At 39.0% G+C, this 26,644-nt stretch overlaps 1 protein-coding gene across 3 annotated transcripts in view; it reads right to left on the bottom strand.

The window, feature by feature from the left end:
- Nucleotides 1-794: 794 nt before the first annotated feature.
- Nucleotides 795-26,644, bottom strand: part of TMPRSS7 (transmembrane serine protease 7) — a 36,254-nt gene continuing 10,404 nt past the window's right edge. For 2 of the 3 annotated variants that reach the window (XM_030471853.1, XM_030471852.1), the window contains 16 exons: nucleotides 25,936-26,066; nucleotides 23,658-23,725; nucleotides 22,542-22,735; nucleotides 21,593-21,631; nucleotides 17,980-18,208; nucleotides 16,464-16,594; nucleotides 15,116-15,228; nucleotides 13,404-13,510; nucleotides 9,288-9,424; nucleotides 8,031-8,138; nucleotides 7,227-7,337; nucleotides 5,990-6,106; nucleotides 4,355-4,532; nucleotides 3,907-4,175; nucleotides 1,903-2,039; nucleotides 1,218-1,454 (listed from right to left, as the gene is read on the bottom strand). In XM_030471853.1, the coding sequence (XP_030327713.1) occupies nucleotides 1,284-1,454; nucleotides 1,903-2,039; nucleotides 3,907-4,175; nucleotides 4,355-4,532; nucleotides 5,990-6,106; nucleotides 7,227-7,337; nucleotides 8,031-8,138; nucleotides 9,288-9,424; nucleotides 13,404-13,510; nucleotides 15,116-15,228; nucleotides 16,464-16,594; nucleotides 17,980-18,208; nucleotides 21,593-21,631; nucleotides 22,542-22,735; nucleotides 23,658-23,725 (2,109 nt within the window). In that variant the 5' untranslated portion in view covers nucleotides 25,936-26,066 and the 3' untranslated portion in view covers nucleotides 1,218-1,283. Of the gene's footprint in view, nucleotides 1,455-1,902; nucleotides 2,040-3,877; nucleotides 4,176-4,354; nucleotides 4,533-5,989; nucleotides 6,107-7,226; nucleotides 7,338-8,030; nucleotides 8,139-9,287; nucleotides 9,425-13,403; nucleotides 13,511-15,115; nucleotides 15,229-16,463; nucleotides 16,595-17,979; nucleotides 18,209-21,592; nucleotides 21,632-22,541; nucleotides 22,736-23,657; nucleotides 23,726-25,935; nucleotides 26,067-26,644 lie in introns of all 3 variants that reach the window. The other variant, XR_003989421.1, reaches the window with a different exon arrangement.

A 26,644-nucleotide genomic window follows, 5' to 3' on the forward strand; every position in this document is an offset into this window, starting at 1 on the left:
CAGTTTTAAGTTACCAAACCAATGATTTCAAAGCTTTATACATGCAAATAAGAAAATCAAGGATGTGTGCAGGAGAATAACATATTTTATACATGTTGAGAGAGAGCTCGTGCACAAAGATTGAAACTTAGAAAAACAAAACAGGTCTAAGAAATCTCAGCCCTGGAAAACAGAAAGGGAACAAACCAACCAACCCCAGCACAGATCACACAGAGACTACAAAAAGGATTAATTGGAAGGCAATCCTCACAGCTCAGAAATGCAGACTACAACTGCAAACAGATTGCTTTGTTGTAGTCCTCCCTTTTTTCAACTCTCTGTCTCCGCTACACACACAGCCTGCTGATTGACTCATGCTTTGCTCCTTCCCTCATGGAACAGAAACGTACAGAAAAAAAATCTAGAGGAAACAAAGACTCTTTTTCATCATCTCTAGAAATTGTATCAGGACTTTTTTTAAAATTATATATATTCAGAGAACCCACTTCCATAGCAGTATCTCTCAGAGGGTAGAAACATCAGTTTTATTGGGCAAGGACAAGATCATTACAACAACACGCATCACCATGTTTACTCATCTTGTTAAGGTTGCCTGAAGATAAAGAATTCATATTCTCAGGTGGATTAACTTGAATATGAGGAAAGTAAGGCAGGAAATAAAAGAGTTAGTAGCTCCAAATCATCCAGTTAATTAAAATAAAAGTTGGAGAAGGAGAAAGAGCAATGCTTTTTTCCATGCTTAGCCACAGAACCCAAAAATGGGTGCCCTGCAGATTTAAGAGGATTGAGCTCACTTTCTGCAATCCCTCCCTCTCTTGTCAACTTTTCTTGGTGGAAGAGGTAAGGAAAGTAGTATTTGCAAGGGTACTAACAGTTGATTGCTACTTCACAGTTACTACTTTATTGGGCCACGCACAACTCAGAGGAAATGACTGAGCAAGATTTAAGCTCTGTCTCTAGGTGGTCAATTCTATCTTCATCTTCCTGACAGATGATGGCACATGCACTCAGGTGGTACCCGTAAAATGAACACAAAGTGACAGAAGTTTATTATTGCACCTCCTCCTCCATCTCCAGACATGTACATAGAACAACCACCATGAAGAACAGACTCTTCCTCTTTCATCAAAGTTTGAACAAAGGGTACTTTTTACTTCCATGTAGGTACTCCAGAATCACCAGGGAGAAGTGCAAAGAAATTCCACCAGTGAACAATATTACCAAATTTGATTTTTAATGAAGATATCCAAGACATGTTTTATTCCAGGAAAACAGTTTTCAAGTTACAATACTGAAGGCACATATTTGTGAATCCATGGTGCAAAATTTGACACTCTCGTGTAGACACCTGGGAAATTTGGTCTTCCACATCCGTAACCCCAGCTAACAATGCCAGTCAAAAACCATTTTCCATCTCTATTGCTTTGACATGACAATGGTCCACCAGAATCACCCTAAAAAGAATATATCGAGTTGTAAGTATTTACAATGCAGAGTATTAAAATTGGGACAAAATTCCACATGACATATTTTGCCTAAGTAATTCCAACAGTGATTATGTTTTCCCATTCACATAGTTCAAACCATCAGATGGTCAATAGGTTTTTTCTTTTTTTTCTTTTTTTCTTCTTTAAAGAGACCAATAAAGGCTAGATTTGAAATTCACATTTTGTTTCCTAGACTCAAACTTGAAGCTAAGCCCCAAAATCTGCTAGTTAATATGTATCTTCATTTATGCAAGACTCTGAAAACACCCAGATGACAGATCTGCCGATAGAGAACTCTTAAACTAATGTTTTTCAGAACTGAAGTGTACAGACCACAAACAGTCAACTCTGACACCTCATCAGGCAACAACAAAAGACAAGATAAACTCTATGCAAAGTGTGCTAAGATACGTACTTTGCACCCATCTCTTTTCCCAGACATTAGTCCAGCACAAAACATCCTAGCTGTGATAATCCCATATGTGGAATGACATAGTGTTTGATCAATAATTTCTACCTCTGCTTTCTGAAGAACTGCTGAACCTTCATCATCTGGAAAGCAAATTGAAACAAGGATGATTCAACAGAGCTTGGCATTTTACTCATCTATTGAAATACAAACCAGGAAGTCTTCAGAAAAGATCCACAGATACTGTTGACGTTCAAGTTATTCCAGATTGCAAACAAGTAACTGCAATAGCATAGAAACCCTCTTCTAAGTATCAGGCATCTGTGTGATGTGGTCTTGGGCCTTTGGCCACACCAAATACAATGGTATAATCACTAGGGTTACCCAAAAAGCTTTTTCTAATGCCTTTGGTAAATACCTCAAGACTTAATTTGTTCTCTATTTTTAAAAGGAAGCAGAATTTTACAAAAGTATTCAGATCATCACAAGACAGATTCACAATTAGGGTGGTATATCTGAAGATGCAGGATCCAAAATTAAGATTATGAGTCAGAGTTACAGAACGCAAATTGTTCTTTTGGCAGCATAAAGATCTTGGACATATCTCAAAATTTGATCCTCTCTATTTGAAAGTTTTGGTAAAACATTTCTTTTCTATAAGATACCTACTTCCAGAAAAACAGAATTAAACTGGATTGTCCTCTCCTTTCAATACAATAGCTCTAAAAATATCACCAGGTGATCTTCCTAAAATCTGCAATAGCCAAATAAGCCTTACCAACATTTTAAAATACACAAGTGCTGGTTTACATCATGAAACTTTGTTTCAGGTTTTGATAAAGGTGGTATTAATGAAGTTTATTTAAAAAATACTTAAAAGATTGATTTGGCAATTAAATTGTAGAAAATGATGAAGAAAAAAGAGGGGGTCAGGGAAAAGAAAACTCTTTTTGAGGCATCATATTTATCTTTCAAATAGTCAACTTTTAAATTTCACAGATGACTAAACACTTGGCAAAAGAGGAACCCAGAGAAGTTGCCCAGAGTTATGGATGCCCATTCCTGGAATTGTTCAAGGCCAGGTTGGATGGGGCTTTGAGCAACATGGTCTAGTGGAAGGTGTCCCTGCCCATGGCAGGGGGGGTGGAACTAGGTGATCTTTAAGATCCCTCCCAACCCAAACTGTTGTATGATTCTATGAAACACCACACCACACATCTGTACCACCATTCTTTCCTGGTCAGGTGGTTGCACTTAGTTTGCAACCATATATTCTCTCATAGCTATTTATAGAGAGGCAGAATGTAATTTAGCAGATGGGACTTCTGCCTCTGGACATCATGTCAAAATACTGGAGGTTCGCTATCTGCTGCTGCCTTGTACCATTCATTTGCCTCTCCTACAATCTGCAAGGAGTGGCAGGATGGCTGAGCCACCACAGTGCTCACAGCACTGGGAGGGCAGGTGAGGCTGGACCAGGACAGCCCTGCAGGTGCAGGCAAACCACCTGCACCAGGGCATTGGTGGCAAGACCCCGGGCTTGATGCAGTGGTGGTTACATGATTTACACCAAGGGAAGCCATCACACCTATGGTTACACTGGAAGGGCTTTAGGGAAGTGGCCACAAAAGAGGCAGAAGGTACCAGCATTCACACAAGCGAAGAGGCAGCTCAAGGACAAGCTGGTGGGAGTGCCACCATTACAGGTGTAGCCATTGTGTCAAGCTGCGCTCCAAGGACAGAGCTAGCACCTCACAGTGTAGCTCCCTTCAAGTCTTAGCTAACAACATGAGTACACAGGATTTCCAGACCCACAGGACCGGCAGCCAATTTTCCAGAGCATATGATGCTATGTGCACACAGGAACCTACTTCTGTAAGACAGTAGATTCAAAACATGATTTTCTGCACACGTCAGCCATGCAACAAAGGCAGGTGTCCTGCACAACCACCCACTTACAGTTGTAAAGGTGGTTGCTTACCTGGGAACTGAAGCTACAAAGAAACAAACCTGCTTCCTGCTTTTGGCCCCAACCTGTTATCCAGCACTTGTCACCACTGCGGACTTTGTGTGAAAAGGGAGGCACACAGATGGGCTGGATGACATGGCTCATGGTGTCCGGCCATGGCTTGCTCAGCTGCAGCAGCGCAATGTCATAGTCATAGTTCCTGCTGTTGTAGTATTCATGGACTATGATTCGTCTCACCGCAGATACAAACTTTGCATGGCCTTGCATTTGCATGCCCAGGTGAGCGCTCCAGGCTCTGGGGTCAGCCAGCCTGGTTGGGAGCAGACAAACAAGCCATCTCTTTAGAAAGTACCCCAGAAAGCCTGCCAGCAGTGGGACAGGTAAAAGAGGAGGGCACATTCCACCTCAGAACAGTTCAAACTCCGGAAGCTAAAGGTGTCTGGGGACACTGGTGATATCTGGGACAGAGTTAGGGGGAAGACTGCTTACTTGCTCCCTTGAAAGCAGTGTGCTGCAGACACAAGCCACTCTTTTGATATCACTGATGCCCCACAGTAAGCAGCTCCCACAAAGTGCAGGCTGACCTGCCAAGGCCATTCACCTTCCTCAGTGCTCGTACCACCTACAATCCGAGAGATAGCATTGCTGCTCTTGCTGCTGCCACAACCTGCAAGAGATATTTCAGGTTATAATCCACATCCACGGTGCTTTCCTTTAATGAGAGTGCTTCCCACATAAGGCATGAAAGAAACTTGCATTTAGAAATGTTTTAAATCTATTTCCTTGCTCTGCTTTAGTCAGAAAACTTCTCTATTTCTTGAAACAAGAGGTGAACCCATTAAAAAGACTCTGGCCTGGGAAATGTAATAAGCTTCTTTTGTACGTCTGCTGTGAAATTGGCCTCTAAATATTTCTTGTGTCAGAAATCTCAAAGGATCCACTGATTTAACAAGCATCAACATGAATACCTAAAAATAGGCAATCCCTCATCTTTTTTTAATAGTCAGCCCTGAACTGAAAGGTGTCCATCAGGAAGGAATGAAGTTCAGCATCATCAGGACACTTATTTCTGGCCAAAACAGTGGGAATGATATAAGAAAAATATTTATAGTAGCAGCCACATACATGGAGTTTGGTCATTTATTACTGGAGAAACCAGGTGGTCCAATCATTAATTTGCATGGAAACAACCGACAATCAGAAAATGTTGTATATTACTAACTCACAGGTGAATACATAATTTCTCAGCACAAAAAACTGCACGCTGTAGTCTGAAGGAAGAAAGACCATTCTGTAAGGCCAAATGTCCGTCTCTAGTGCATGCGCATAAAGCTTCTGCTCAGGAGTTTTTGTCCCACACACAGGTGTTAATGCTTTTGGCCACTTTCCAGCACCCAAAGAGTCAAAAGCAGCATTAATGTCTTCAAACACAAGCAAACTTATATCTAGTCTTTTAAGATACCCTACTGAATCCAAGGCATAGAGGTAGCAGGCCAGAAACAGCTGAGGGCCAGACAAGATACCCAAGAATATTCAGTTTAAGCAACAAATCCTAACCCCACTTCTATTGCTACTGCAGTAACGATCACCTATGTACTTTACAGCAAAACAAACTGAAAAGCTTGTACAGAGGTTACTTTAGGAAGATTTGAGACTACAACCTAACTTTATACTATGATATATTGGGGTCTTCTCTGTCCAGAAGAGAGAAGTGAAAAGTTGGTGGTTCTTATCTCACTGCAGCTGTGTAATTCCTGAAGTCCAAATACAGTCTGACACCAACACAAGTCCCTGACACTGCTGCAGGCAACAAAAACGCTGCCTTACCAGCTAGCCAAGTTCACTCTGCAGTTAACTCTCTTTCCCTTCTGCTTAGCATAGCTACAATAAACTTTACAGCTGACTAAGACTCCCCCTAACAGTAAGCTCATCCTCCCACAAGAACTTCAACCAGACCTGAAGTAAATCGATAGCTGATCATTTACCCACTATCACGGAGAGCATGCAATAAAAGCTCAGTACCCGCTGCATGAGTTATACTCACTCCAAAACAGGAACTAATAAAGGGCTTTACTGTGTAAAAATTTCAAAGTTCAAAAAGATGACCATTTGAGAGGGACTTACTGCAGCTGCTTTCATCACTTCCATCAACACAGTCCACAGTCCCATCACACTTTGCATTTTGCTTCCTAATGCAGATGTTGTTCCTGCACTGAAATGTGTGGCTGGTGCAAGGAATACCTGAAACAGTTGTAGGGGAAAAAAAAGGGTAAAAAAAAATAAGAAAGACTATTGGCTCAGCTTGACACGTGAAGACATGTCTGCACAAATAAAAGATTCATACATGTATTAATAGATAGGAGGGAACATTGCAAAAGAGTACTTTGGCTGGGATAGCTTAAACCAATCTCCAAGTAGAATAAACTATTCAAGTAGAACTACTAATGCTTGCCTCAAGTTGGCTGAGTCCTTTCCCATAGCACTAATGACCTTGGATATAGTAGTGAAAAATTAGCTGTAGAGCAAGTGTTAGGCTAGAAAGAGAAAACATGCAGTACTCTGGAAAGAAACCCTCTTTTCATATTTAATACTGAAATATAAGATCATAGTGAAAGCAGTCATACTAATTGTATTCATTTTAACTGAAATTCTCAACCTTGGCATTATTGTATTTCCCTGTGGCTCACAATAAATGAGGCCACTCAAACCCAGTTTTGTAAACACACAGAAGTATCCTGTAAGCATTTACACAGGCTGTCAAGCCAGACAGGTCAAAACCCATTACTTTTTTTTTTAAACAACTTTTTTTTATAAGGTTATTTGCAGCACTTCCCAGTTGTGTTCCCTTTCATATGTTATGGTGTCCATTTATGCTAAAAAGTTAAAGAAATGGCTGATTCAAAACTTTAATGTGTCTAATGCTAAATTTAGATCTTCCATAGCATTTTAAACATATTAACCTGTTTTCATATAACCCTGAAAACAGCTCCAGAGAAACTATCACTTTTATAGTTATTTTACAGATGGCAAATCAGAACTAGGAAATAATTTGCACAGATTATGCTTTAAAGAGATAAAATCTGGGATTCAAGCTTTAAATCCCCAGATCCCTATCTTCCACCCAGAGTACTTAATTCGCCTGCCAGTATTTTAGCTGAAACAGATGTTCAAGAGCTCATTAAAAAGAAACAGTTTAAAACCAATGATGTCTTGTTTATATCAGAAAACTGAACAGAATTATATAGCCCAAGTTAGATTTGATAGTGCCTCCTAACTCTTTGAATATGGCATCCAGTATTCAAGTCAGGATTGGATAGGTGATAGAAGAGAGGAAGAAAATTAATCAAGAGAATATCCTTACTGTGGGTGCAGTTCTGCTCATCTTTTCCATTCTCACAATCACTTACTCCATTGCAGCCAAGCAGGCTATCTTGTATTGAGAAGCTGGAGTTACAGTTCCAATCAGGGGCAACTTTAAAAACATAAGTCAAATCAGCTACAGAAGAGTGCTTGTACTGCTAACACTACCCTTCTGACCATGCCTGGGTATGACTTTCATACCTTCACTGCACAGTACGAGGATGAGTATGAGTGCCACATTATGCACAGAGAAAATAAAGTACAAAGGATTTCAGTCACCTATCCCAGTTCACACACTGCCTGAAGTGCAGTGGCCCCACTGATAATCCTCTTTCACCATGGACATTATTATCACTCTCATCTACTCTATGCACCCCAATTTGTCATTCTCCCACAAAAATAACTCATCTCAAAATAGAAGAGAACTTTACTATTACCAGCATTTATCACATTTATCACATTCAGAACTTTACAATTACTGGCATTTGTCACATTTATCCTCGTTTATCACATGAGGAAAAATCAAAATACAGCCTAATAAAGATATTTTTGCATATCTAACTTTCTTCCTTGTGCTTTCCAATGCCATACCTTCTTTGCTCCTAGTTCTGTCCCTTGCTAATTAACTATGAATTAAACACTCGAGAGACTGATTGTCTGTAGCTGGACTTGCAAAGGAAGATGTAAACATATTTTTTCCTTTTTTTTTTTTTTTTTCCTAAAAGTTTTCACCTTGTTTCATCTGTCTTCAAAGGCTAGAGAATACATTCATTGGGGTCAACATCTCTAGTAAGCAAATACAAACCACAAAAGAGTTCATCGCTTTCATCGAAGCAGTTGTTTATCCCATCACAGCGCTGCATCTGCTGGATGCATAAGCCAGTAGAACACTTGAAATGTCCAGCTGGACATGCTGGAAGTATAATAGAAAAAGCCAAAACAACAAAACAAAATACAAACAAACAAGCAAAACCCCACTTTAAAGTTTGTTTCTCCCAAATATTGCCAGCTCATTTCAATTTACAGTCACTAAGCTGTTCCAAGGAATTATAAAATTAATATCAATTTAATAGTCTGTATACATTGCCAGCACTTAAATTGAGTTCAGATTTTCAAAACTGGGATTTAAAAAACACATCTCTAGAGATCCAATTCAGCTGTTACTGCGATATATACTGCAGGCTTTACACTAGGACTGGAACTAATCAGCCAGGGTTTTATGGCGCAACATGAGACAGCTTAGAATGCCTTTTTTTTTTTTTTTAAGGATAATCTCACTTTCAATAACCAAAATATGCAGCACTTTGCAGCTTCAGCTAGTAACCTGTACTGAGGTGACTTATGAATTAAATAAATGTTTGTCTTCCAGAATAGAATCATGAAGTTACCATACTTTTACATACTCCACATACACGCAATGCATAAAATTGCCTTAATGTGACAAGTAACTATGACTAGAAACCATTGCTTCTCTATTACTTTGATGTGAATATGTAAGATTAACACAGGGCGAAAAGTGTCAGTGAACAGTTGTTTGGTTTAGGACTTGAGAAAACTCACAGTTGATACATTTTTATCAACTTTTTGAGGTTTTTTTCAGCTCAGATTTGTATTTGCACAAAAAGTATTTAAATGGATGTAAAACACTGGAATAAGCAGTTGGTTATTGGATGCTCTCTTCATTACCTTGAAGGCTTTGTAGTGATAGGTACATTGCAAACAAAACATCGGGGAAAACAAGCAGGGACAGCATGCTTGAACTGACTGCACTGTGGCCATAGCCTTGCAGGAAGCTTTAAGACGATGAGAGCAGACTGCGTGCGTACAGGAAACCAGAGCATGCTGCAGATGCCTGCAAACCTTGGCTGCACAGCCTCGATGAGCTAAGTAAAGGCTCTTTGTTTGCTAATCACTTGACTTAGTAAGATTAGAAAAGAAAATAAACTGAAACCCAAAAGGGAATTTCCTGCATAAACCTAAGTCAGTCCTGCTGGACCTGAAAAATGCTGCTTCACAGGTCTGAAATGCAAAGATGAGTGGAAAAAGATAAAATCCATCTTACGCTGGCTGATGTTGTAGCTGCCATACTCCACCAGAAGTGGCTTCTCCGAGACCTTCGAACTGCACTGAAGCTCAATGCTGACAGCAGAACTTGCAATGTGGAAGACTGTTTGGTGATCAACATAGTAACCGCAGTACCTAAAAAGGGTTCAAAAAGTTTTAAAGCAGCTTTCACATCAAAATTGCCTTACCTAGAATTTAAATGTGAACATCGCAGGAATTCAGCAATACAGTCAGCTGCCATACTTTAATTAAAGAACCAGAAACTGAAACAGTACCCAAATTCCCCAGAATGCTGGTCACAAGCCTTCATGACCACACAAAGAGATGCAAGAAAAATGTTTTGCCAGGAAGCCTGCAGGAAGGGGGACATAATGAAGAAATTTACCAAGACATGAGTATTCTTGTTGCTACTTCTGATATCTGTTTTTCAAAAGATTTGGATTTTTGAGGAGACTTAAATAAGTTTGGTGGGAGGAGAAATATCAGCACAGTAGAGAGTAAATTTAGCTCCTCTGATTTGGAGGATTTCCCCTAACTAAGACTGTACAAAGGCACTGAGATAAAATTGGCACTGGGAGAACTTTGAAGGCAGAGGGGAATAGACGTAAGGAATCTGAAAATATTTCTAAGTAGTCACCCAGCCTTCATCTACCATTTATGTTCTGGAATTTTACCTTGGAAAGTCACATGTTCGGATAACTAGTCTAGCTGGGGTGAGGGAGGAAACCCCTTGGGTGCACATCTACTTTAAGCTGCCATTTTGGCAAAGAGCTGCCCTGGACTTCGGCCTGGGGGCCACTTAACTCAGAGATACCTAAATGCTCCCTATACCAGCAAACATTTAATCCGCTCATTGCTAATGCATTTCTATTGCCACTTTCATAAAAGACACCAAAGATGTTGCAACTTTCATTTACATGTTACAAACGTACACCCAAAAAAAGCTCTTTAACAGTGACAGATCATGCTGGATCATGCTTTAAAAATTTGAGACAGTTTTAAATGTAATAAACCAGTGAACATTGACAGTACAGGTTGTTCTAGAAGTAGAAATAAACCTTTTCCTCTGTTCCACTAAAACACTCCAGAAATGCAACACTTGAGACAAAAACATCTAGCTTTAAGAGTCCTGTCAGAAGAAGTACTCATCGGTCTAAATAGACTTAAGAGCAGAACAGCTGTATTGATTCTTGGCACCCACACTTGCTGGACAGCAGTGCAAGTCACATGCTGAAGTTAGAAAGGACTCCAAAAAACCCATGAAAATGGATTATTGTATTGTTAAATGGAGTAATGGACTATTATCCATAGGTAAATATTTTCCTTGTTTATTCTGGCAACACCAGGCATTGTGCCAGGACTACTCTTCGTGTCAATGGATGTAGGAAAATCGGTCAGTGATTTCCACATGGATAGATATCGCCTGGGTATCCTATGCACCACACTGAAGCACGCCATAGGGAATGCCCATGCTCATTCATATGCTTCTGTATGTGCTTTGTTTCACCATATGAAAATGAAACATCCTTTGAACAGACCTAGGAGATTCTGTTCCAGCAATATGAAAAATAAATGAAGAAAACACTTATAAAAATAGAAAAAAACCTCAAAACCTACCAGAGCTTAGAGTGAAGATTTCCTGCTACAGGAAGTCTTATTCTCACTCATTTCAGTGTCTCTGTCATCAATGTTCCCAACCTGAAACAGCCTGGCAAAGTGCATAGCAAAATACCACCTAACCACCTGATTCCTCTCAATCAACCCACAGCATTTTTCACATTTCTCTTTCTGTCAATGACTTAGGCAACTTTCCTCCAGCAAATCTTAGCACCATCTAAAGCAAACAAATAAAAATACCAACCACCACCCCTCCAAAAAAACCAAACAAAAAACCCAACAAAACACACCCAAAACTGGAGGCTGCATTGCCCACTTCTCAGCCACATGAAACTGCCCCATCTTACTGCAAGTAGATGAAGCTTCTGCCCATCTGTGGAAGAGCTGAGACAGCTACATCAAGGAAGCCATATGCTTGTGGGATTTGTAAGACAGAGCTACAGATCCTTGGGAGCCTTCTACTGGTGTTTAACTAGTCATTTCTCCAGGCCTAGGGCAAATGGAGGTTGCAACCACCATCTGTAACTGTGCCATTGCCACAGAGAGAAACTAATTAAGGGATTCTATCTCATATGTTGAAGAAGGAAGTGGGATACCGCATCCCCAAGTAAGGGGATGAGTAGATACATGCATCATGTAGCAGAAACAACAGGACATTGCACCAATCATAGAATACCAGGTTGGAAGGGACCTCAAGGACCATCTGGTCTAACCTTCCCTGGCAAAAGCATGACTGAGACTAAATGGCCCAGCACGTTGTCCAGCTGAATCTTAAAAGAGCCCAATGCTGGAGAACCTGACACTTTCCTGAGGAGATTGTTCTAATGGCTGATTGTTCTCACTGTGAAAAATTTTCCTCTTTGTCCAGTCAGAATCTCCCCAGAAGGAACTTGTGCCCATTATCCCTTGTCTTTCTCATGTAAAAAGGGAATCTTCTTTGTAGCCATCCTTCAATTAGTTGCTTTAAGAAAAATAAAATGCTGGCAAACTCTTTGTTCACATAAGCCCCTAACCGTCCGCTCGTGAAGACTGATTGATATTTCTGCCTATAAGAACTTCAGCAAAAGCAGTTCATCAATTGTAACATCTCTTGACTAGGCAGAGGAACCTTTGCATGTCCACTGGAAGAAAGACAAGGAAGAACAGCATGGTTGTGTTCAGTGTCTCTGGTTAGATAAAGTCTCTAGAGGTTTGAAAGAACGTTATCTGCACTATTTTCACAGTAGCAGTCTTTATTTGCCAAGATCAGCCTCCTGAAGCTTCTTCACCCTTTTTACTTGAGATAGCAGAAGATGCATGCTATAAGCTGCAAATGCAGGAAGCTGAAAAGGTGGGGTCCCTCTCTTTTTATTAACCATTAAAATTTGGGGAAAGAAAAAAAAAAGTTGACTATCAAAATGTTTCATGCTTTAAATCATATCCTTACAATATGAACCCATCATCTTTTTTTTTCCCCTCCAGATTTTACCTTTATTTGATTAATATCTCAAATCTTTCCAATTATGTTATAAAAAGACCATCAAAAAAAACCCCAAACACACCAAATGTTGTTTTGACTAGTGTTTTTATATGCCCGTCTAGTCCAACAACCAGTTTCCAGCAAGGTTCCATTTTAGGAGGTTCAGAATGAATTTTGTCTATATAAGTACAAGATGGTATCAAGGAATATAGAAAGTTTTCTCTCCAATTCTTTCAGTTACACTTTTAAAGACCTAACTGGCTCTGCTTAGTTTCGGCAGCGAGTTCAGAAATTCAGTTTCAAGTCTGATCTTACTGAGGTTTCCACCTGATCGAAGTTTTAAAAATAAATAAATAAATAAATAAAATCCAACAGCCTAAATCTAACTTTGCCTCATCATCCAGTGACTGAAAGATTACTTAAAAATTTGAGGGAAAACAGGCAGACAACGTGCATAGGAAAGCAGCAGTATTTTAATTAAAAAATAGCATCAGTATTCTAATAAAAACATTTAAGGAATACAGTGGTACCTTGGCAGCCAATGTGTGTAGTTTCTCTTTCAAGAGAGCCAGTGAGCAGAATGCAGAAGCAGTTACTCTTCTATTTCCAATAATCTCATTGTAATAGCTTTCACTGAGAAGTTAATTAGGTTCAGTGTCCTCATGAGCAATCATAGAATTAAGTTTCACTTAAAAGGGTTTTCAACAGACCTTGTTCAATGATCCCAGAAAACCCATAATTACTTTAGGGTTCACAGGGCATCCTTCTTCACTCAACTGTTCCCATTTTTTTCTCTCCAGAGAATACCAAAGGCTCTTGTTTTCATCTTTCTGGTAGTTTTCAATAGAAAATATTATATATGTACACATATATATTTTTGTAAAATTTCAATTACATCATCAGCCAAAGTGAAAGAATGGAAAGAGACAACCAGGGAGGTATCGCTGTCTTTGTGGAAACTATCTGAGTGAGCTGCAGTAGCGATAGGAAGATTTATTTTGGTAATGTTAGTTTAATAACATCACAATGAGTACTTACATGTGTTCATTAATTTTCCACCATCCTCGTTCACAGCCTTTAATATTCTTCTCACTGATGGTATAGTTATGAAACTTCAGAGCTATACCAAGGCTCTTCTGTGGAGTCTGTTGTGAACAAGAAAGACAGTGCAAGCAGTCATCTTTTTCCTTTTGCAGACATTGAACATGAAAGTCTTTAGACATATCTCAGCAATTATGGTGCTTGGCAATGCCACACTCGAGGAACTGTACTGGCTTTGCCGGCTCAACAGCCAGCCCTTGAGACACCTGCCAGCTATTGAGTAAAAGCAAAGGTTGGCAAAGCCCCACCACAGCTGCAGGCTTTCTCCCCATCCAGAAACAGTCCTTTCATCTTCAAAAAGCCACTGGCCACAGAAAGCAGCTTTTGTATCATGATCAAAGCACTCAAACATATCCCTACTTGTGTAGGGACACACAGCCTGAGTCGATTGTTAGCCATGGTACTGCAATGAATACCTGTGACACCTTATAATGCTAAGAGTTTTTTCTACCACAGTATTGTAGTCTTCTGCTACCATCTGATCAGCCAAGCATTCTTCAGCATTTTATAGAAGATTTTTAAGACTGGCAGTATCACGATGGTTCATAATGAATTAGAACATTTTTGCAAAGCAATGTTTCTTTAAAAACAAGGGCTTGTTCAGGATAAGAATCCATAAATGGAGACTTTTCTCCTCTCTAACAGAGAACATGATCTGGGAAATAAGGGAATTTTCATCATTGAACTACTGAGAAATTAAACTGTTTCAAGAAATAAGTTTTGGGGGTTGCCCATGTTAAGCGTTCAGGAACTTTTCCCTCAGAAGTCCAGGGTGAGCTGAAGACCTGAAGTTTAGCAAACAAAAAAAAAAGTAATTGTCTTAGCTTTCTAGAAAAGGAATTGGTTGTAGGTCATGGCTAGCTGGATTTCGTTCAGATTGGTGAGTTTCATTATGGGCAACCACTAGCTTAACCAGACATGAGTAACATAAACAGAAAGATAAAATAGGTAGACAGTGAACTGCATCATATCCGTTGCCATATTATTTAGAAAAGAAAACACCAAAAGGCAAACCATAAGTCAAAGATCATATTTTAGCAGCATCAATAGGGAAACACTAATGCCATCAGACAAGGCATGATGATATCTTAAACTGATGTAAACTTTTGGACATTTGCTTTCAGGAAAGTGCCTGAAAAGATGCAGAAAAAGGATACCAAGAAGAAACAGTCTGTGGTCTTGTATTAAGATAGACAGACCATCTTAGAAGGCAAATTTATTAAGCATAACAAAATAGACTGGAGAAAGACATCAGAGAAGGGGCAGCAATAACTAGGTTAGAGGAATATTTTTTTCCAAATTTTTTGGGGTAGGAAGAGGTCATTTAAAACCAGTGAAGTCTTACATTCTCTGCCATTAAAATAATTCTGCAGGTTAAACTTCAAAACTTAGCTCTTTACGTTTATAATAGGGCAGCTTAGGAACTGTGTTCTCTTAGTGAAGAGAAGGTTCACAGAAAAAAAAAAAAGAAAATAAAGAAAAAACCCAATACATGACACCTGAACACAGCTATTCAGCTATGTCACATCTATAAGCTGCTGCATTTGTAAGGATGAAGGTTACTCCCTGCACAATTGTTTCTGCTCTACTTACAGGCTCTGTGTGCCCAAAGCATGCAACAGCCTAAGAGAGAAAAAGAATCATGTTACCTGGAAGTTCCATGCACAAAAACATTTTGGAGGATAATAGCTTGGGTAATAGGGACTTGTGATTCTCCCTTCATAGCCAATTTTCTCTTTTGTCACTATTGCTTTTCCACACCCTAGGGGGGAAAAAAAAAGCGGCAAAATTTGGTGAACCTTAATATATTTCCAAGATATTCAGTGGGCTAAGCCCAAATTTGTCAGAACTCTTCACTGCAAAACAGGACAGCTGAGGAATTATATTTATCTGGGTTAAGGTTGCAAAAAGATATCCTTCCCGATGATGCACACAGACAGGCAAGGGATGTAAAAATTTAGGAATGCTTGCTGGGCTCTGCAGAACCAGGACAAAACATTGTTTTATATTAGCTATGTCACTGAAGGCAGTTCTGCAAACAGGCCTTAGTGAACTGTGTTGCACATCAGTACATCCACACCGCAGTAGTACATGAGTACCTCTAGTGTTAAAATGCAGTTATTTAGAAAAGAAACAGACAACGTTCTAAACTAATCAACCTCCTGGAATCTGCAACTTCTTTTTATGATGGCTCAATGGATTTAAGTAATTCATTAAAAACAAAATGCACAGAAACAAAGAAAACCCAGCTCTGAATTTAAACCTACCAAACAAACAAAAATAAGATCCCTGAATTTAAAGTTACTAAAGATGGAGAATTTGTAACATGCCTTTATGATGATATATTAATGCTTAATTACTCTCAAAAGGAAAGTATGCACCATCTTTTTGAGCAGCTTGAATTTCCTGGAGTTGGCTTGTGTTAGATTTCTTTTCTCCTTGTGATACTGGTGTGGTGTTCCTTGTACTATTGTGATTGCGACCTAAGCACTTCGTATAGCTTAAAGCAATAAAAAGCAGATGAAGGCCTTGACACACAAACACAACTGGCTCCTTTGTGTTAATGTGGAGGCAGGGACCGATAGAAAATGCAGACAAAGCTACTGAAGTTTTGTTTTCTGAAAGTAGGTTTTCGTGCTGCCCTCCATCTCTAACATCACCAACCGAGCACCAAACCAGGAGAGATCCCGAGCGGCGCTACACCCGGAATAACAGCTCCATCTACTGGCACATGCAGTCCTGACCAACTGAGTTCAGACAGTGCTGGTTACCGCCTTCTACCTCCGAATTTCAGTGAACAGCAGCTAATCTGAACAGATTGAATTACTCAAGAGGAAGGCAGACACTTAGTAATGCAGAGGAAAGGAAGGAGAGATACAGACATGTAGAAAAAAGAAACTGAGATACAGGAGTCATTTATTCATAGTCAGGAACATGAGAGCCACTTCGGAATCTTAGATAGAAAAATACAATAAACACATTTCCAAATAAACCTACTTTCCTGTGTAATGACCTCAAGATAGCCATGGAATTCCTTCCGTTCCTTTATTTGTGCTGCCTTAAACATTACCAGCATGAGATTATTTGTGGACACAAGTGACACCAGTGAATCAGCTGGTTCACAAGCTCTGAGAGGGAAGAAAGGAGAGTACATACAGTTGGTAAAAAACAAATACCAAACTAAAACCCCAACACATTGCTCACATTCTGCGCATGAATTTTGCACTGTTGCAGTGCTTACCTACTTCAAAGCCGATTAAAAACTTCTTGCTCTTAAACACCTGTTACAAGGCCAGTTAGAAACCCAATATTATAAAGTCACATCTTACAAAAAAGAAAAACTGCAAACATGAAAACAAAGATGGAATAGTTAGTTCTAGAAGATAATACTGACTTTGAGCCTTCACTCCAAGTAAAAATGAATGAAGCCAATAGTAAAGAAAGGCTTCTAGAAAGAGAAAATCTATTTCACTAGACCCACATATTTAGCTGCTTGTTGGGGAGTGGGAAAGACAAGCAAGTTATTCTTCAAGTCAGAAACAAAGAACCTAGGCCAATCATCTACTCACATTAAAAAAAAAAAAAAAAAAAATTAAAAAAAAATTCTATATGCATTACCCAACAGGTATCCTCAGCCCTCTACAGATACTAACAAGTAAGTGAACACCATTTGCTGTTTTATAGACAGGCCAGTGAGTGATTCAGATTAGTAAAGGCCAGCTATCAAAGAGGACTGAAAAGCCAATGCTCTTTTCTGAGGCCTATACACCCATTGACAGGCCAGAGAAAAGGATTTCAGGGCTCAAACCACCAAGCTCTTTGTCTGCTTGATGGAGGTGCTGTCTTCACCTTTTGGTCTAATAAAGCCCTGTGGAACTAATTACCAGGAATTTTAGGCAAAAATATCACCAAACAAGTATACTAAATCATTAAAGGGGAGGCTGGGGAAGTGATAGTCCACAGCACTCAAGCCATCACAGCTTCAACTCTAGATTTTAAAAACCCTATAATCTACTCAAATAAAGCAGCTAAAAAAAACCCAGTGAGCTGGTGAGTGATGGTAAGTATCCAAAAATCATGAGACTTAGTTTTAGAACTTCAGTCTCCGTATGAAGAACACTAATATTAGAATGGAAGAAGAGTTTGCTTAGGGGAGGAAATTTTGACATTTTCTTTTAGTTAACATGTGTTTCCTGATAGAAACAGAAACTTCCACCCAGTAATGTGTGAACTTCTCATAGTTCTGTAACTGAGTGAAGATGTGCTCCAGTTGAAGACTACAGAAGAATTTGAAGAATATTTTACTGTTTCTTTTATTAGCAACATAAACTTTTCCAGTTTTGTAAGGTGGGAGGAGGTGGTGGTGGTGGGACACAACTTGCCAGGTGTTATATGCTTAATGCATGAAGATCAAAGTGTTTTTAACAAAACAAAGAACACCAAAGATGCAGATGACAAGTCTTCAGGAAAAAAAATCCAACCAAACAAAAAACCCACACATAAATGTACTCACCGGTACAGTATCTTATGTGTGATTGGCATGAGAGAGTCATAAATGGTTAGAGAGTCAGTGATGCAGTTATCTGCTTCAATGTGAAGAGATACTATCGAAAGACGAATAAGATGGCCCACTGATGCAGTCAGTTTAAAATAGCAGATCGTCGACCCTGAGGTAGTGTGGATATCCAGAGGGAAGCGCTCATGTAAACGATCAGCATACATATCATACATACAACTTGTTCCTGTGAAAAATGTCACAATTTTCAGCATTGGACACTCACTCTGAAACTGTTAAATCCACATGGCATTAACAAAAATACAATTATTTTCAACTAAAGCATATGAATACAATTATTTTCAACTAAACATATGAAAGCATACCTAAATCTGAAAACAAAGTAATCTATGACACTCACTGTTTTCACCTTAGAAGTCTGTGGTCAAGGAAATGTCTATTCATAAAACTACAGAGTATGGCAAACAATGCTATTAGGTCTTTGCAGTGTATTTGCACTAAAGCACCATCATTTTGTACAACAGGTATTTGCAGTTAACAAAGCTCTGCGGAGCTCCCAGAAGATAAATTACTTAAATAAAATAATTGTTCACTGGGAAATGTTCATCTACTGCCAAAGTATAAATCAACTGCTCGCCCCCTACAGATATTATGGTATTTATGATAAATAAAACCAAAATAAAAATCCAGCTACATGTCTGTATTACTCTGGGGTTTTTTAGATTACTGTTCAAACATCTGGGTTCTTGATGTAGTGTTGTGAAATGGGCTATCAGTGCTACCACTAAATTCAGATTCACCAATTCCTTCAGTTTGGAAGGGATGCTAGGATTTTTGTTGTTCAATGTAGTGTCCTGTTCAAAGCAGGGTCAAAATGAATTCGGGTCAGGACTTTGTTCTGTTAAGTCTTTAAGACTTTTGCAGCATTAGAAGTCACTGCTAGAAAAGGAAGTAGTGTGAAATATATACAGCTCAACCTACACAACAATTTTATATTATATAAAAAAAAAAAAAAAGGGGGGGGGGGCAAAAAAAGATGTGTCATAGATTAGTTAAGAATAACCAGAAAATTACCCTACTTGCATCCAGTTTCCCAATTAAACTGAAACAATTGTGACGCTCAAGCCAAATATATTGAGGTCTTTATTTCAATTCAACATTGCAGCTCACAGTCAGCAAAAAGCTTAGGGATTTTTTTGTTTGGTCATATCTAAAAATCTTAACTAGCTCTTTGAATGGTGAGAAGGAGGAAAAATACAAATTAGGGAGGATAAGATCCAAAGTAAATATTTGCATTAATTTCTGCCTATTAAGAACACAAGTCTCTAAAATAGTTACTATCGTGGGACACCTTTTACGGTACTGTGAAGGTTCACTATCAGTTGTTGACTCAAATTAAATGTTGGCCTTTTAACCAGTAGTTAATCAAGATAGGAAGTGGCAGGCTTTGTTTGACTTCCACTTCTAATTTACAATCTTGAAACTAATGCTATGAATGTTTATGAACAATTTATAAGGGTCACATACTGTTCAACTGAATTACAGTTATAACTATTTAAAGCTTTGGTTGAGCCATTGTTGTTCTTACTTCCTTGTTGTTCTTATCTCTTCCCAGTAACATTCTTTTCATAATAGTTGTTTGTGCTTATTTACTCACCCTTAACAAAGACAGCTGTGATCATAATCTTTAGAATTATGTGACTACCATTATTTCTACTAAGTAATTAATAATGTGACAAGCTCACTGCTGGTATGGAGCACAGTTCAAAGAATTGAGAGCTAGCTCTGGAACTAGAAATAATGCAAGCATACCAGCTTGACAGCAAAGCTAGATACAGTCCTTACCCAAATAAACCCTGCATAACCAGATACCAGGACAATGCAAGTCACTCACCTCAGCTGAATACAAGTCCCTTCTCCAAGCCATTCTTTAATAAATCTGCAGTCCAGTACTGGGCCTGAACTAATAACTGGGTACATCTTCATGCCAAAGTAACTCCACTACTCTCAAAATATGCACCAGGTGATGCACCTTTGTATGCTGCTACATTAACACTTTCACCTATGCACCAGATTCTATAGTCCTAAGACACACTCAAAGAACCCCACAAATGAAATTTCACCAAGACTTTCTCAACTCCTGTGGCAATCCATGCTGCTGTTCCTCTGCAACTTCATTGCATATCAGCATTAAGCTTCTCATAGATACCAGTTGCCACCTGTGGTTGACACTAAGTCTGTGAAAGACATCTAGAATACAGAAGGTCATCCTTCACCCTTTGAATGAGAGATACCAGATGAGTCTTAAAAAATCCTCAGCATCAGTATTTGTGTTGCACCCTTCTTATTTTCTTCTCTTTTAGGGACTGCACTCTGGCATAAACTGAAACACAAGATCTGACTGTACTAATTCTTCTGCCCTGGAAGTGATGAAATTGTGGTGCAAGTAAGCACCAATGCACAAAATTATTTCATATAATTGAAATGCATGTAAGGAAATGTGACAAAGGCCAATACTGCTATGCTTTGCAGTGTAAGTCAGGAAAGGTTTTAAGCAAATGAATGCAGTAGCAAACATGACTTGAATTCTGATAAATTCTGTGCTGATATCAATCTAAGCATTGCAAACCATGGCCCAGGGTCTGTGACCCAAAGTCCAACTGTAGACCACAGAACTAGATCTTAACTTGGAGGCTGCAGTGACAAAAGTAGTTGTTGAATTCTGAGAAATTATGCAAGCTAAAATATTGCAACATAGCAGAAGTGGAAATCACAGCTAGAAGTATAACAAGTTACTGTCTCACAAAAGATAAAAAAATACAGACTTGGAAAGGTATAAAGCCCTTAAGAAACTGGAACAGTGCAACTTCAAAAGATGAAGAGTAAGCCTGTGTCAGTGAGCAAGGAATGCAAACACATCCCTAGCTGATTGACAACTGCTAGCCCAACAGAAACTTACCAGGTGTCTGTATTAAAGGTGATTACCATCCTATTGCTTAGCCTAGCAGCACATTTTTAATAGGTGCCTATTCCACACACTAGTGAACAAAGATGTGCTGTACTTTTAAACTGCTTTTGAAGTCTCTTCTCACTGCCAATATAAACCCAAGCAGGTATGAAAGTAACCATAACCTTGGCAAAACTGAGCTGCTTAAATTAATTTCTGTTAGGAAGTTCATTCAAAAGAAAAGCTCATCAATAACCTTGGAGAAGAGGGAATAAAGGAGGATAAAGGATGGACAGATGGACAAAAACATTGCTACTGTTCAGCGTAAAAGCCAATAAATAGATTTAAATTCAGTACTACCCAGTGCAGAAAAGGTTAATCTCTTCAACACAGTGAATAGTAAACAACTGACTGAGTTTATTTCCTACCATGCCACTGGGTGCATGCAAAAAGTTTACCAGTCAGATTAAAGGCAGATAGTTTCTTTTTTATTTCTTGCACGCAAGACTCCTGGTCTGTCTTGCAGCAAGTCAGGACATAAATGTCAAGGCTGAATTTAACCTTCTTAAATTAACGCTGAACAGTATGTTTGAGTTTAAGACAAAAACTAAGCTTTATTCTTCACTCCTCCTCTGCCAGGAAGCTGCCAAAACGGTGAATTACCTGTTCCCGTTGATGACCAATAATCTGACCGATGACCTGCTGCAGAGAAAAAGAGTTGTGTGAGCCTCTTCATTTGCCTAAAATCCAGAATTTAGGGTTAATTTCAATCACACGTTAGTCCTAGGACTAAACACAAAGGACAGAACAGCTATCCTTACGAGGGAGGCCACCCAAGCTCCCTTCATTTCTGCAAATCCTGCAAGCAACTTTGGAAGCATCAGCTCCGCAGACACCTCCGCGCCTGAGGCATGAGGAGACTACATGTCAATTAAGCAGTCAAATTCAATTGAAGGACTGATACTGAGGTACCCAGGTAATTTTCTCGCCCTGGCACACAAAGTCTTTCTCATCTTTCGGTTAGACTGACTCCTTGAAATGCAGCTTGTTTGTCCTTCCTTCATAGAACTGAAAGTCATACAGCGATTTCTAGCTAATTACATCACCTACAGATATTTGAATCCCACATTGCTAATTTCTTCCCGAGACAGGAATGGTACAGGAGTTGCTTAATTAATGGGCAGCTTTATAATCCATTTTTTAATCTTTAATAAAGGGGTGGCAAGAATCACATTTTCAGTGAGGAGCTGAAGTTTGATCCATAGGGAAACCTTAATGCTTCATCTTTTTTTACTTTTAAAGGCACACACTAACCCAAATCTGAGCTGCCTACAAAGTGTCAGGCTTAGCTCCTGAATATGAATATAAGCACCCCAAATACAGGAAGTTTTGCAATCATTGTTCACAAGGACACTTTGTACCTTCATTTGACCTCAAGTCTGGTTTTGATTTTCCTTTTTCCCCCTTTTTTTTCCTATAATAGTTTTAGTATTAGAAACCAAAAGATGCTAGATAAAGATTTTGGTTTATTTATAGAATTTGCTACTCCAAGATAAAAATGTTTGTTTAATGAAGTGTTTCCTCAAGGATATGGGCATGTGCTAATACTAACCACTTAATACAATAGAGTCCATGTCGACCGCAAGGCCCTGAAGACTTCCCACCGAAGTCCGGTTAATGATACTTGTCTGAATGGAATCCTTTAAAATGGCAGCCACACAATCCTCACACAGCACTTGGCCTTTTGCCTGTGGTACCACAAACACGATCCAGAAATGAACAAGAAGGCCTCCATTGTTGTTGTTACTGAAATAAAATGGTCCTGCAGGTTATCATCATGCTGAAAGTTTTCTGAAGACTAGACTCAGCACAAGCTTCTGAAGTACAAATTTAGAAGTGTATGGCTCATTTCCATCTTGTGTGGTAACTCTGACACATTGGATGTATTTTTTTTTTTAATCTTAAAAAAAAAAAAAAAAAAAAATCTACTTGAATTAGAGCTGGATTATCTCCTAAAGATCAAAACAGAAATAGTAAAATTATCACCTCCAGAAATGCAGAACACTGCATCACTCTGCATTTCACCCTGTACTGTGCACTACAGTATGTAAGAAATGATTCCTAGACTATTTAGGTAACACGTTAGAGGACGTGTATGATCACCCCAATCTTTACCTCCTAGTGAGGAGAAAGACCTCTTAAATCAAATGTACCCCAGAAACTCCTCTTCCTGAACCAAAACTGGATTTGTTTCAAGAGGATTGGAATAACTAATCCTCTAGCATTAGTGGCATACATAGTATTAAAGTGTACTTTATTGCAGTATAGAGATTTTCCTCTTCTTCTGTCAGTAGAAAATAGTTTTATGGCAATAACATTACTTAGAAAACATATGCAACTTAGCCAATAACACCGAGCTGTGCTCTAAAAACATGTTTAAGTGGTTAAATTTCTGTGTGACCTATCAGCCAAAGCATCACCAAACCTCTTTAGGGACATTTCTGTTTACCTTCGATTGTACTTCTGGCAGACAAGCAACTGCTTAATATGACACTAGTTTTGCCCATACTTCTGTGAAATGAATTGGTATGGGTTATAAATGTATTTTGCTATCAGTACAAGTACATAGCAAAGAGATTAAATCATAACCACCAAAAATAGGCTTCTCTTGTGGGCTTACATTATATACTACCCCGCAGAAATGCAATTACATTAACCACAGTTTTACCTGACTTCTGAAACTGTGGTCTGCTTATAAAATTTGGAGAAAGAAGAGGTTGTGTAGACCAAGTTCATCTGAAAGAGAAAGTGTTAAGACTTAGTCTAGGCTTTCCTAGGAATATCCTCTTTCCCACCAACAATATGCAATATGCACACATTTCCAGACATACATCAGCCAAGCTAGGCAGAGCAGTAGACATGAACAGACAAGCACTTCAATGTACCCATAACAAGTCAAATATTCCCAGGAAACACCAAATCTTCTGCCCATGGCCAGCTGACATGTACAGCAATGATTTTTCCAAATAAATGAGTTTTCAAAAGGGGGCACATTCTTTGCCCAGCAAATTTCAAACACAGAGGGCTTTCATGTCCTGATGCTGAAAATTAAGGCCAGTCTTCGGGAAATGTGAATGTGCTTGTAACGTTTTGTGTGTTGCTACTAAGGTGCAGTTTACAGCATACATCAGAGGTTTTTTACAGAACCACAGGAAAACAGATTAGAAGGGGCATCTGGAGAGCATCTAGTCCAACCCCTCTGCTCAAAGCAGGGTCAACTACACCAGGTTGCTCAGAGCCATGTCCAGTTGAATGTGTTCAAGAACAGAGACTCCACAGGCTCTGGAAACTGCTTCACTGTTTGATCACCTTCACAGTTTAACAGTTGTTTCTAATGTTTATATGGAATTTCTTGCATTTTGATTCAGTTTGTGACTATTTTCTTCACTAACAGCTTAGTAATAACATACTTCTTTCCAAAACACAGTGTAAAATACGTGGAGAAGGAAAACCTCTGCCCATTTAATGCTGTAGGACTGCCCTTGGGGAAAAAACAAGCTTCTGATTCCACCAGTTGCTTGGGTGTATGTGACAGTGTGACAATAACCTTCCTTCCTCTTGTTCAAGGAGGCACACTTTTAAAGCCACAAGGTGGCAGGTACCTCAAGCTGTTCAGACCTCATCCTGCTGGTTAAAATAAATGCCCAAGGGACTAAAACACAGATTATTTTGAAGAAAAGGCTGCAAAAATCACAGTAATATTTGTCCCTAACTTTCAGTGTTTGACAAAGGAAGTATGACAATTATTTTAAGGGCCTAAATAAATCGGGGAGCTCAATCTTCCTCCAGATTAGGCTACAAGGGATTTTTTATATTACTATTGCTATGGAAGGGGAAAGAAGCCTATCTTGAGAGGTTCTTCCACTGCCACTCTGAGGGTCTGTGGGCCAGCATCCATGAACAAAAGGGTTTCAAGTAGAAAAACAAAACCCCAAATCCCCCATTAACACTACTAGCAATTTTAGTCAATAGTGCCATCACCACAAAGCACAGTTTCAGCAATGCAAAATCCATTGGTGAGTTCAGGCAAAAGTTTACAGACAAAAAATAAATTCCAAGTTACGTTCAAGTAGGAGGTGGTGACACTGGCAGTTCACACCTGCTGTCTGTCACCTCTCTCCACTATGTATGACAATGGCAGGATCCTCTGGGACAAGAGCAAGACACAGGGCTCATAACAGCTTATAGTTGTTCCATGGAGAGCAGGGTAAAGACATGTCCTGTGCAGGAAAACAGGAACCCAAATTCATATTATAAGAAGACAAAACCTTTGTTTGGTTGGGTTTTTAGCAGTTTTCATACTATTTTTTGAATCCTTATGTGGACAGTGCTGCATTTCCTGGCATTAATGTCTTTTCCCTCCCTACACCAAATGTCTTTAAAGTCAAACTGCATTTTAGTCAATATTCCCACTCCTCTCTCCCCACTGTACAGCAACCTTAATTGCCTACAACAGAGTGCTGTTTCTGTTTTGACTGATGTGAGGTGTTTGGGAAGAATAATGGTCTTTAGAATACCTACCATAAGAAGGAAACATAAATGTAAATATGTTTGAGAGTTCTAGGGTAATTAGAGATGCTGTAAGGCATAAGACTGGCAGAAAATACCAATTTAAATGCAAAAGACTTGATCGGTTTAGTATCTCTAGAGTGGCAATTAAGTTTTGAAGGGCTTTTGTAGAGTTCTAGTCGTAGACCTCGATTTGTGGGGGGAAATATGTAAAATTTTTAGTAAATGTAAAAGTCAAACAGACCTTTTCAAAACTCAGCTTGTGATTAACAAGCTGAAAGCAGTCAGTTCCTTCCTATCTCCAGATAGCCACTCTTTGTGCATGGTCTTCCAGAGGGGAGAAAAAATAAAGAACAAAAAAGAACACCACAGCAGACTCAGCAGCACCTGAAAGTTACTCTGATATTTTTGCTAGCCAAGCAGCCCACTCATCTTACCACATGCTGCACGTTCTTTGCCACAGAAAGGAATTCTTTTGACTCTTTCTGCCTGTATTCTGGGAGAAATTCTATGTTGGCAACACGGAACAGTCCAACAAAATACAGGGCGTCTTTGTTTTCTGCCTGAACTGTAAGATACAAAGCAGACGGTTAGACTCTTCTTTCCTACCTTTTTTTTTTTTTAATAACAATGAGATTTTTTCTGATTAAATTCTAAACCAAATTATTATATTCAGCCTAACAATGGAAACAACTACTGAAAGAACATGATGTTTTCACAGCCAAATGGTTCTAGATGAGTACCACAATATGGTTAATTGAGCACCTGTTCTCTACACACGTGATAGCATCATACAAATGAACCGCTATAACGAAGATAACATCAACATCCAGATTCTGGAGCATCCGTGAGGAATCTTAAGCAGAATTAGCACTAGGGGTCTAAAGAGCAGAACATAGCTTTTACTCCCCAATTAGACACTTCTGTATTTTACTCCCCTTTAATTTCTATCAATCTGTTCTATATTAGAAAAAAAAGACTTACCTGGCCTGCAGCAGGCCAAGAAATACAGTGGAAGTCAAAGTTTCTGAAGAGTAAAGCTCATAGGAACTGTCAGGTCTGTGCAATAGCTAGCACATAAAAAATATTTTTCATAATATTAAAAAAAAAAAAAAAAAAAAAAAGTCACATTTCCTAAAGCCAGCA

The sequence above is a fragment of the Strigops habroptila genome, chromosome 2 (assembly GCF_004027225.2).
Source record: "Strigops habroptila isolate Jane chromosome 2, bStrHab1.2.pri, whole genome shotgun sequence".
In the NCBI taxonomy this organism is placed as follows: domain Eukaryota; kingdom Metazoa; phylum Chordata; class Aves; order Psittaciformes; family Psittacidae; genus Strigops; species Strigops habroptila.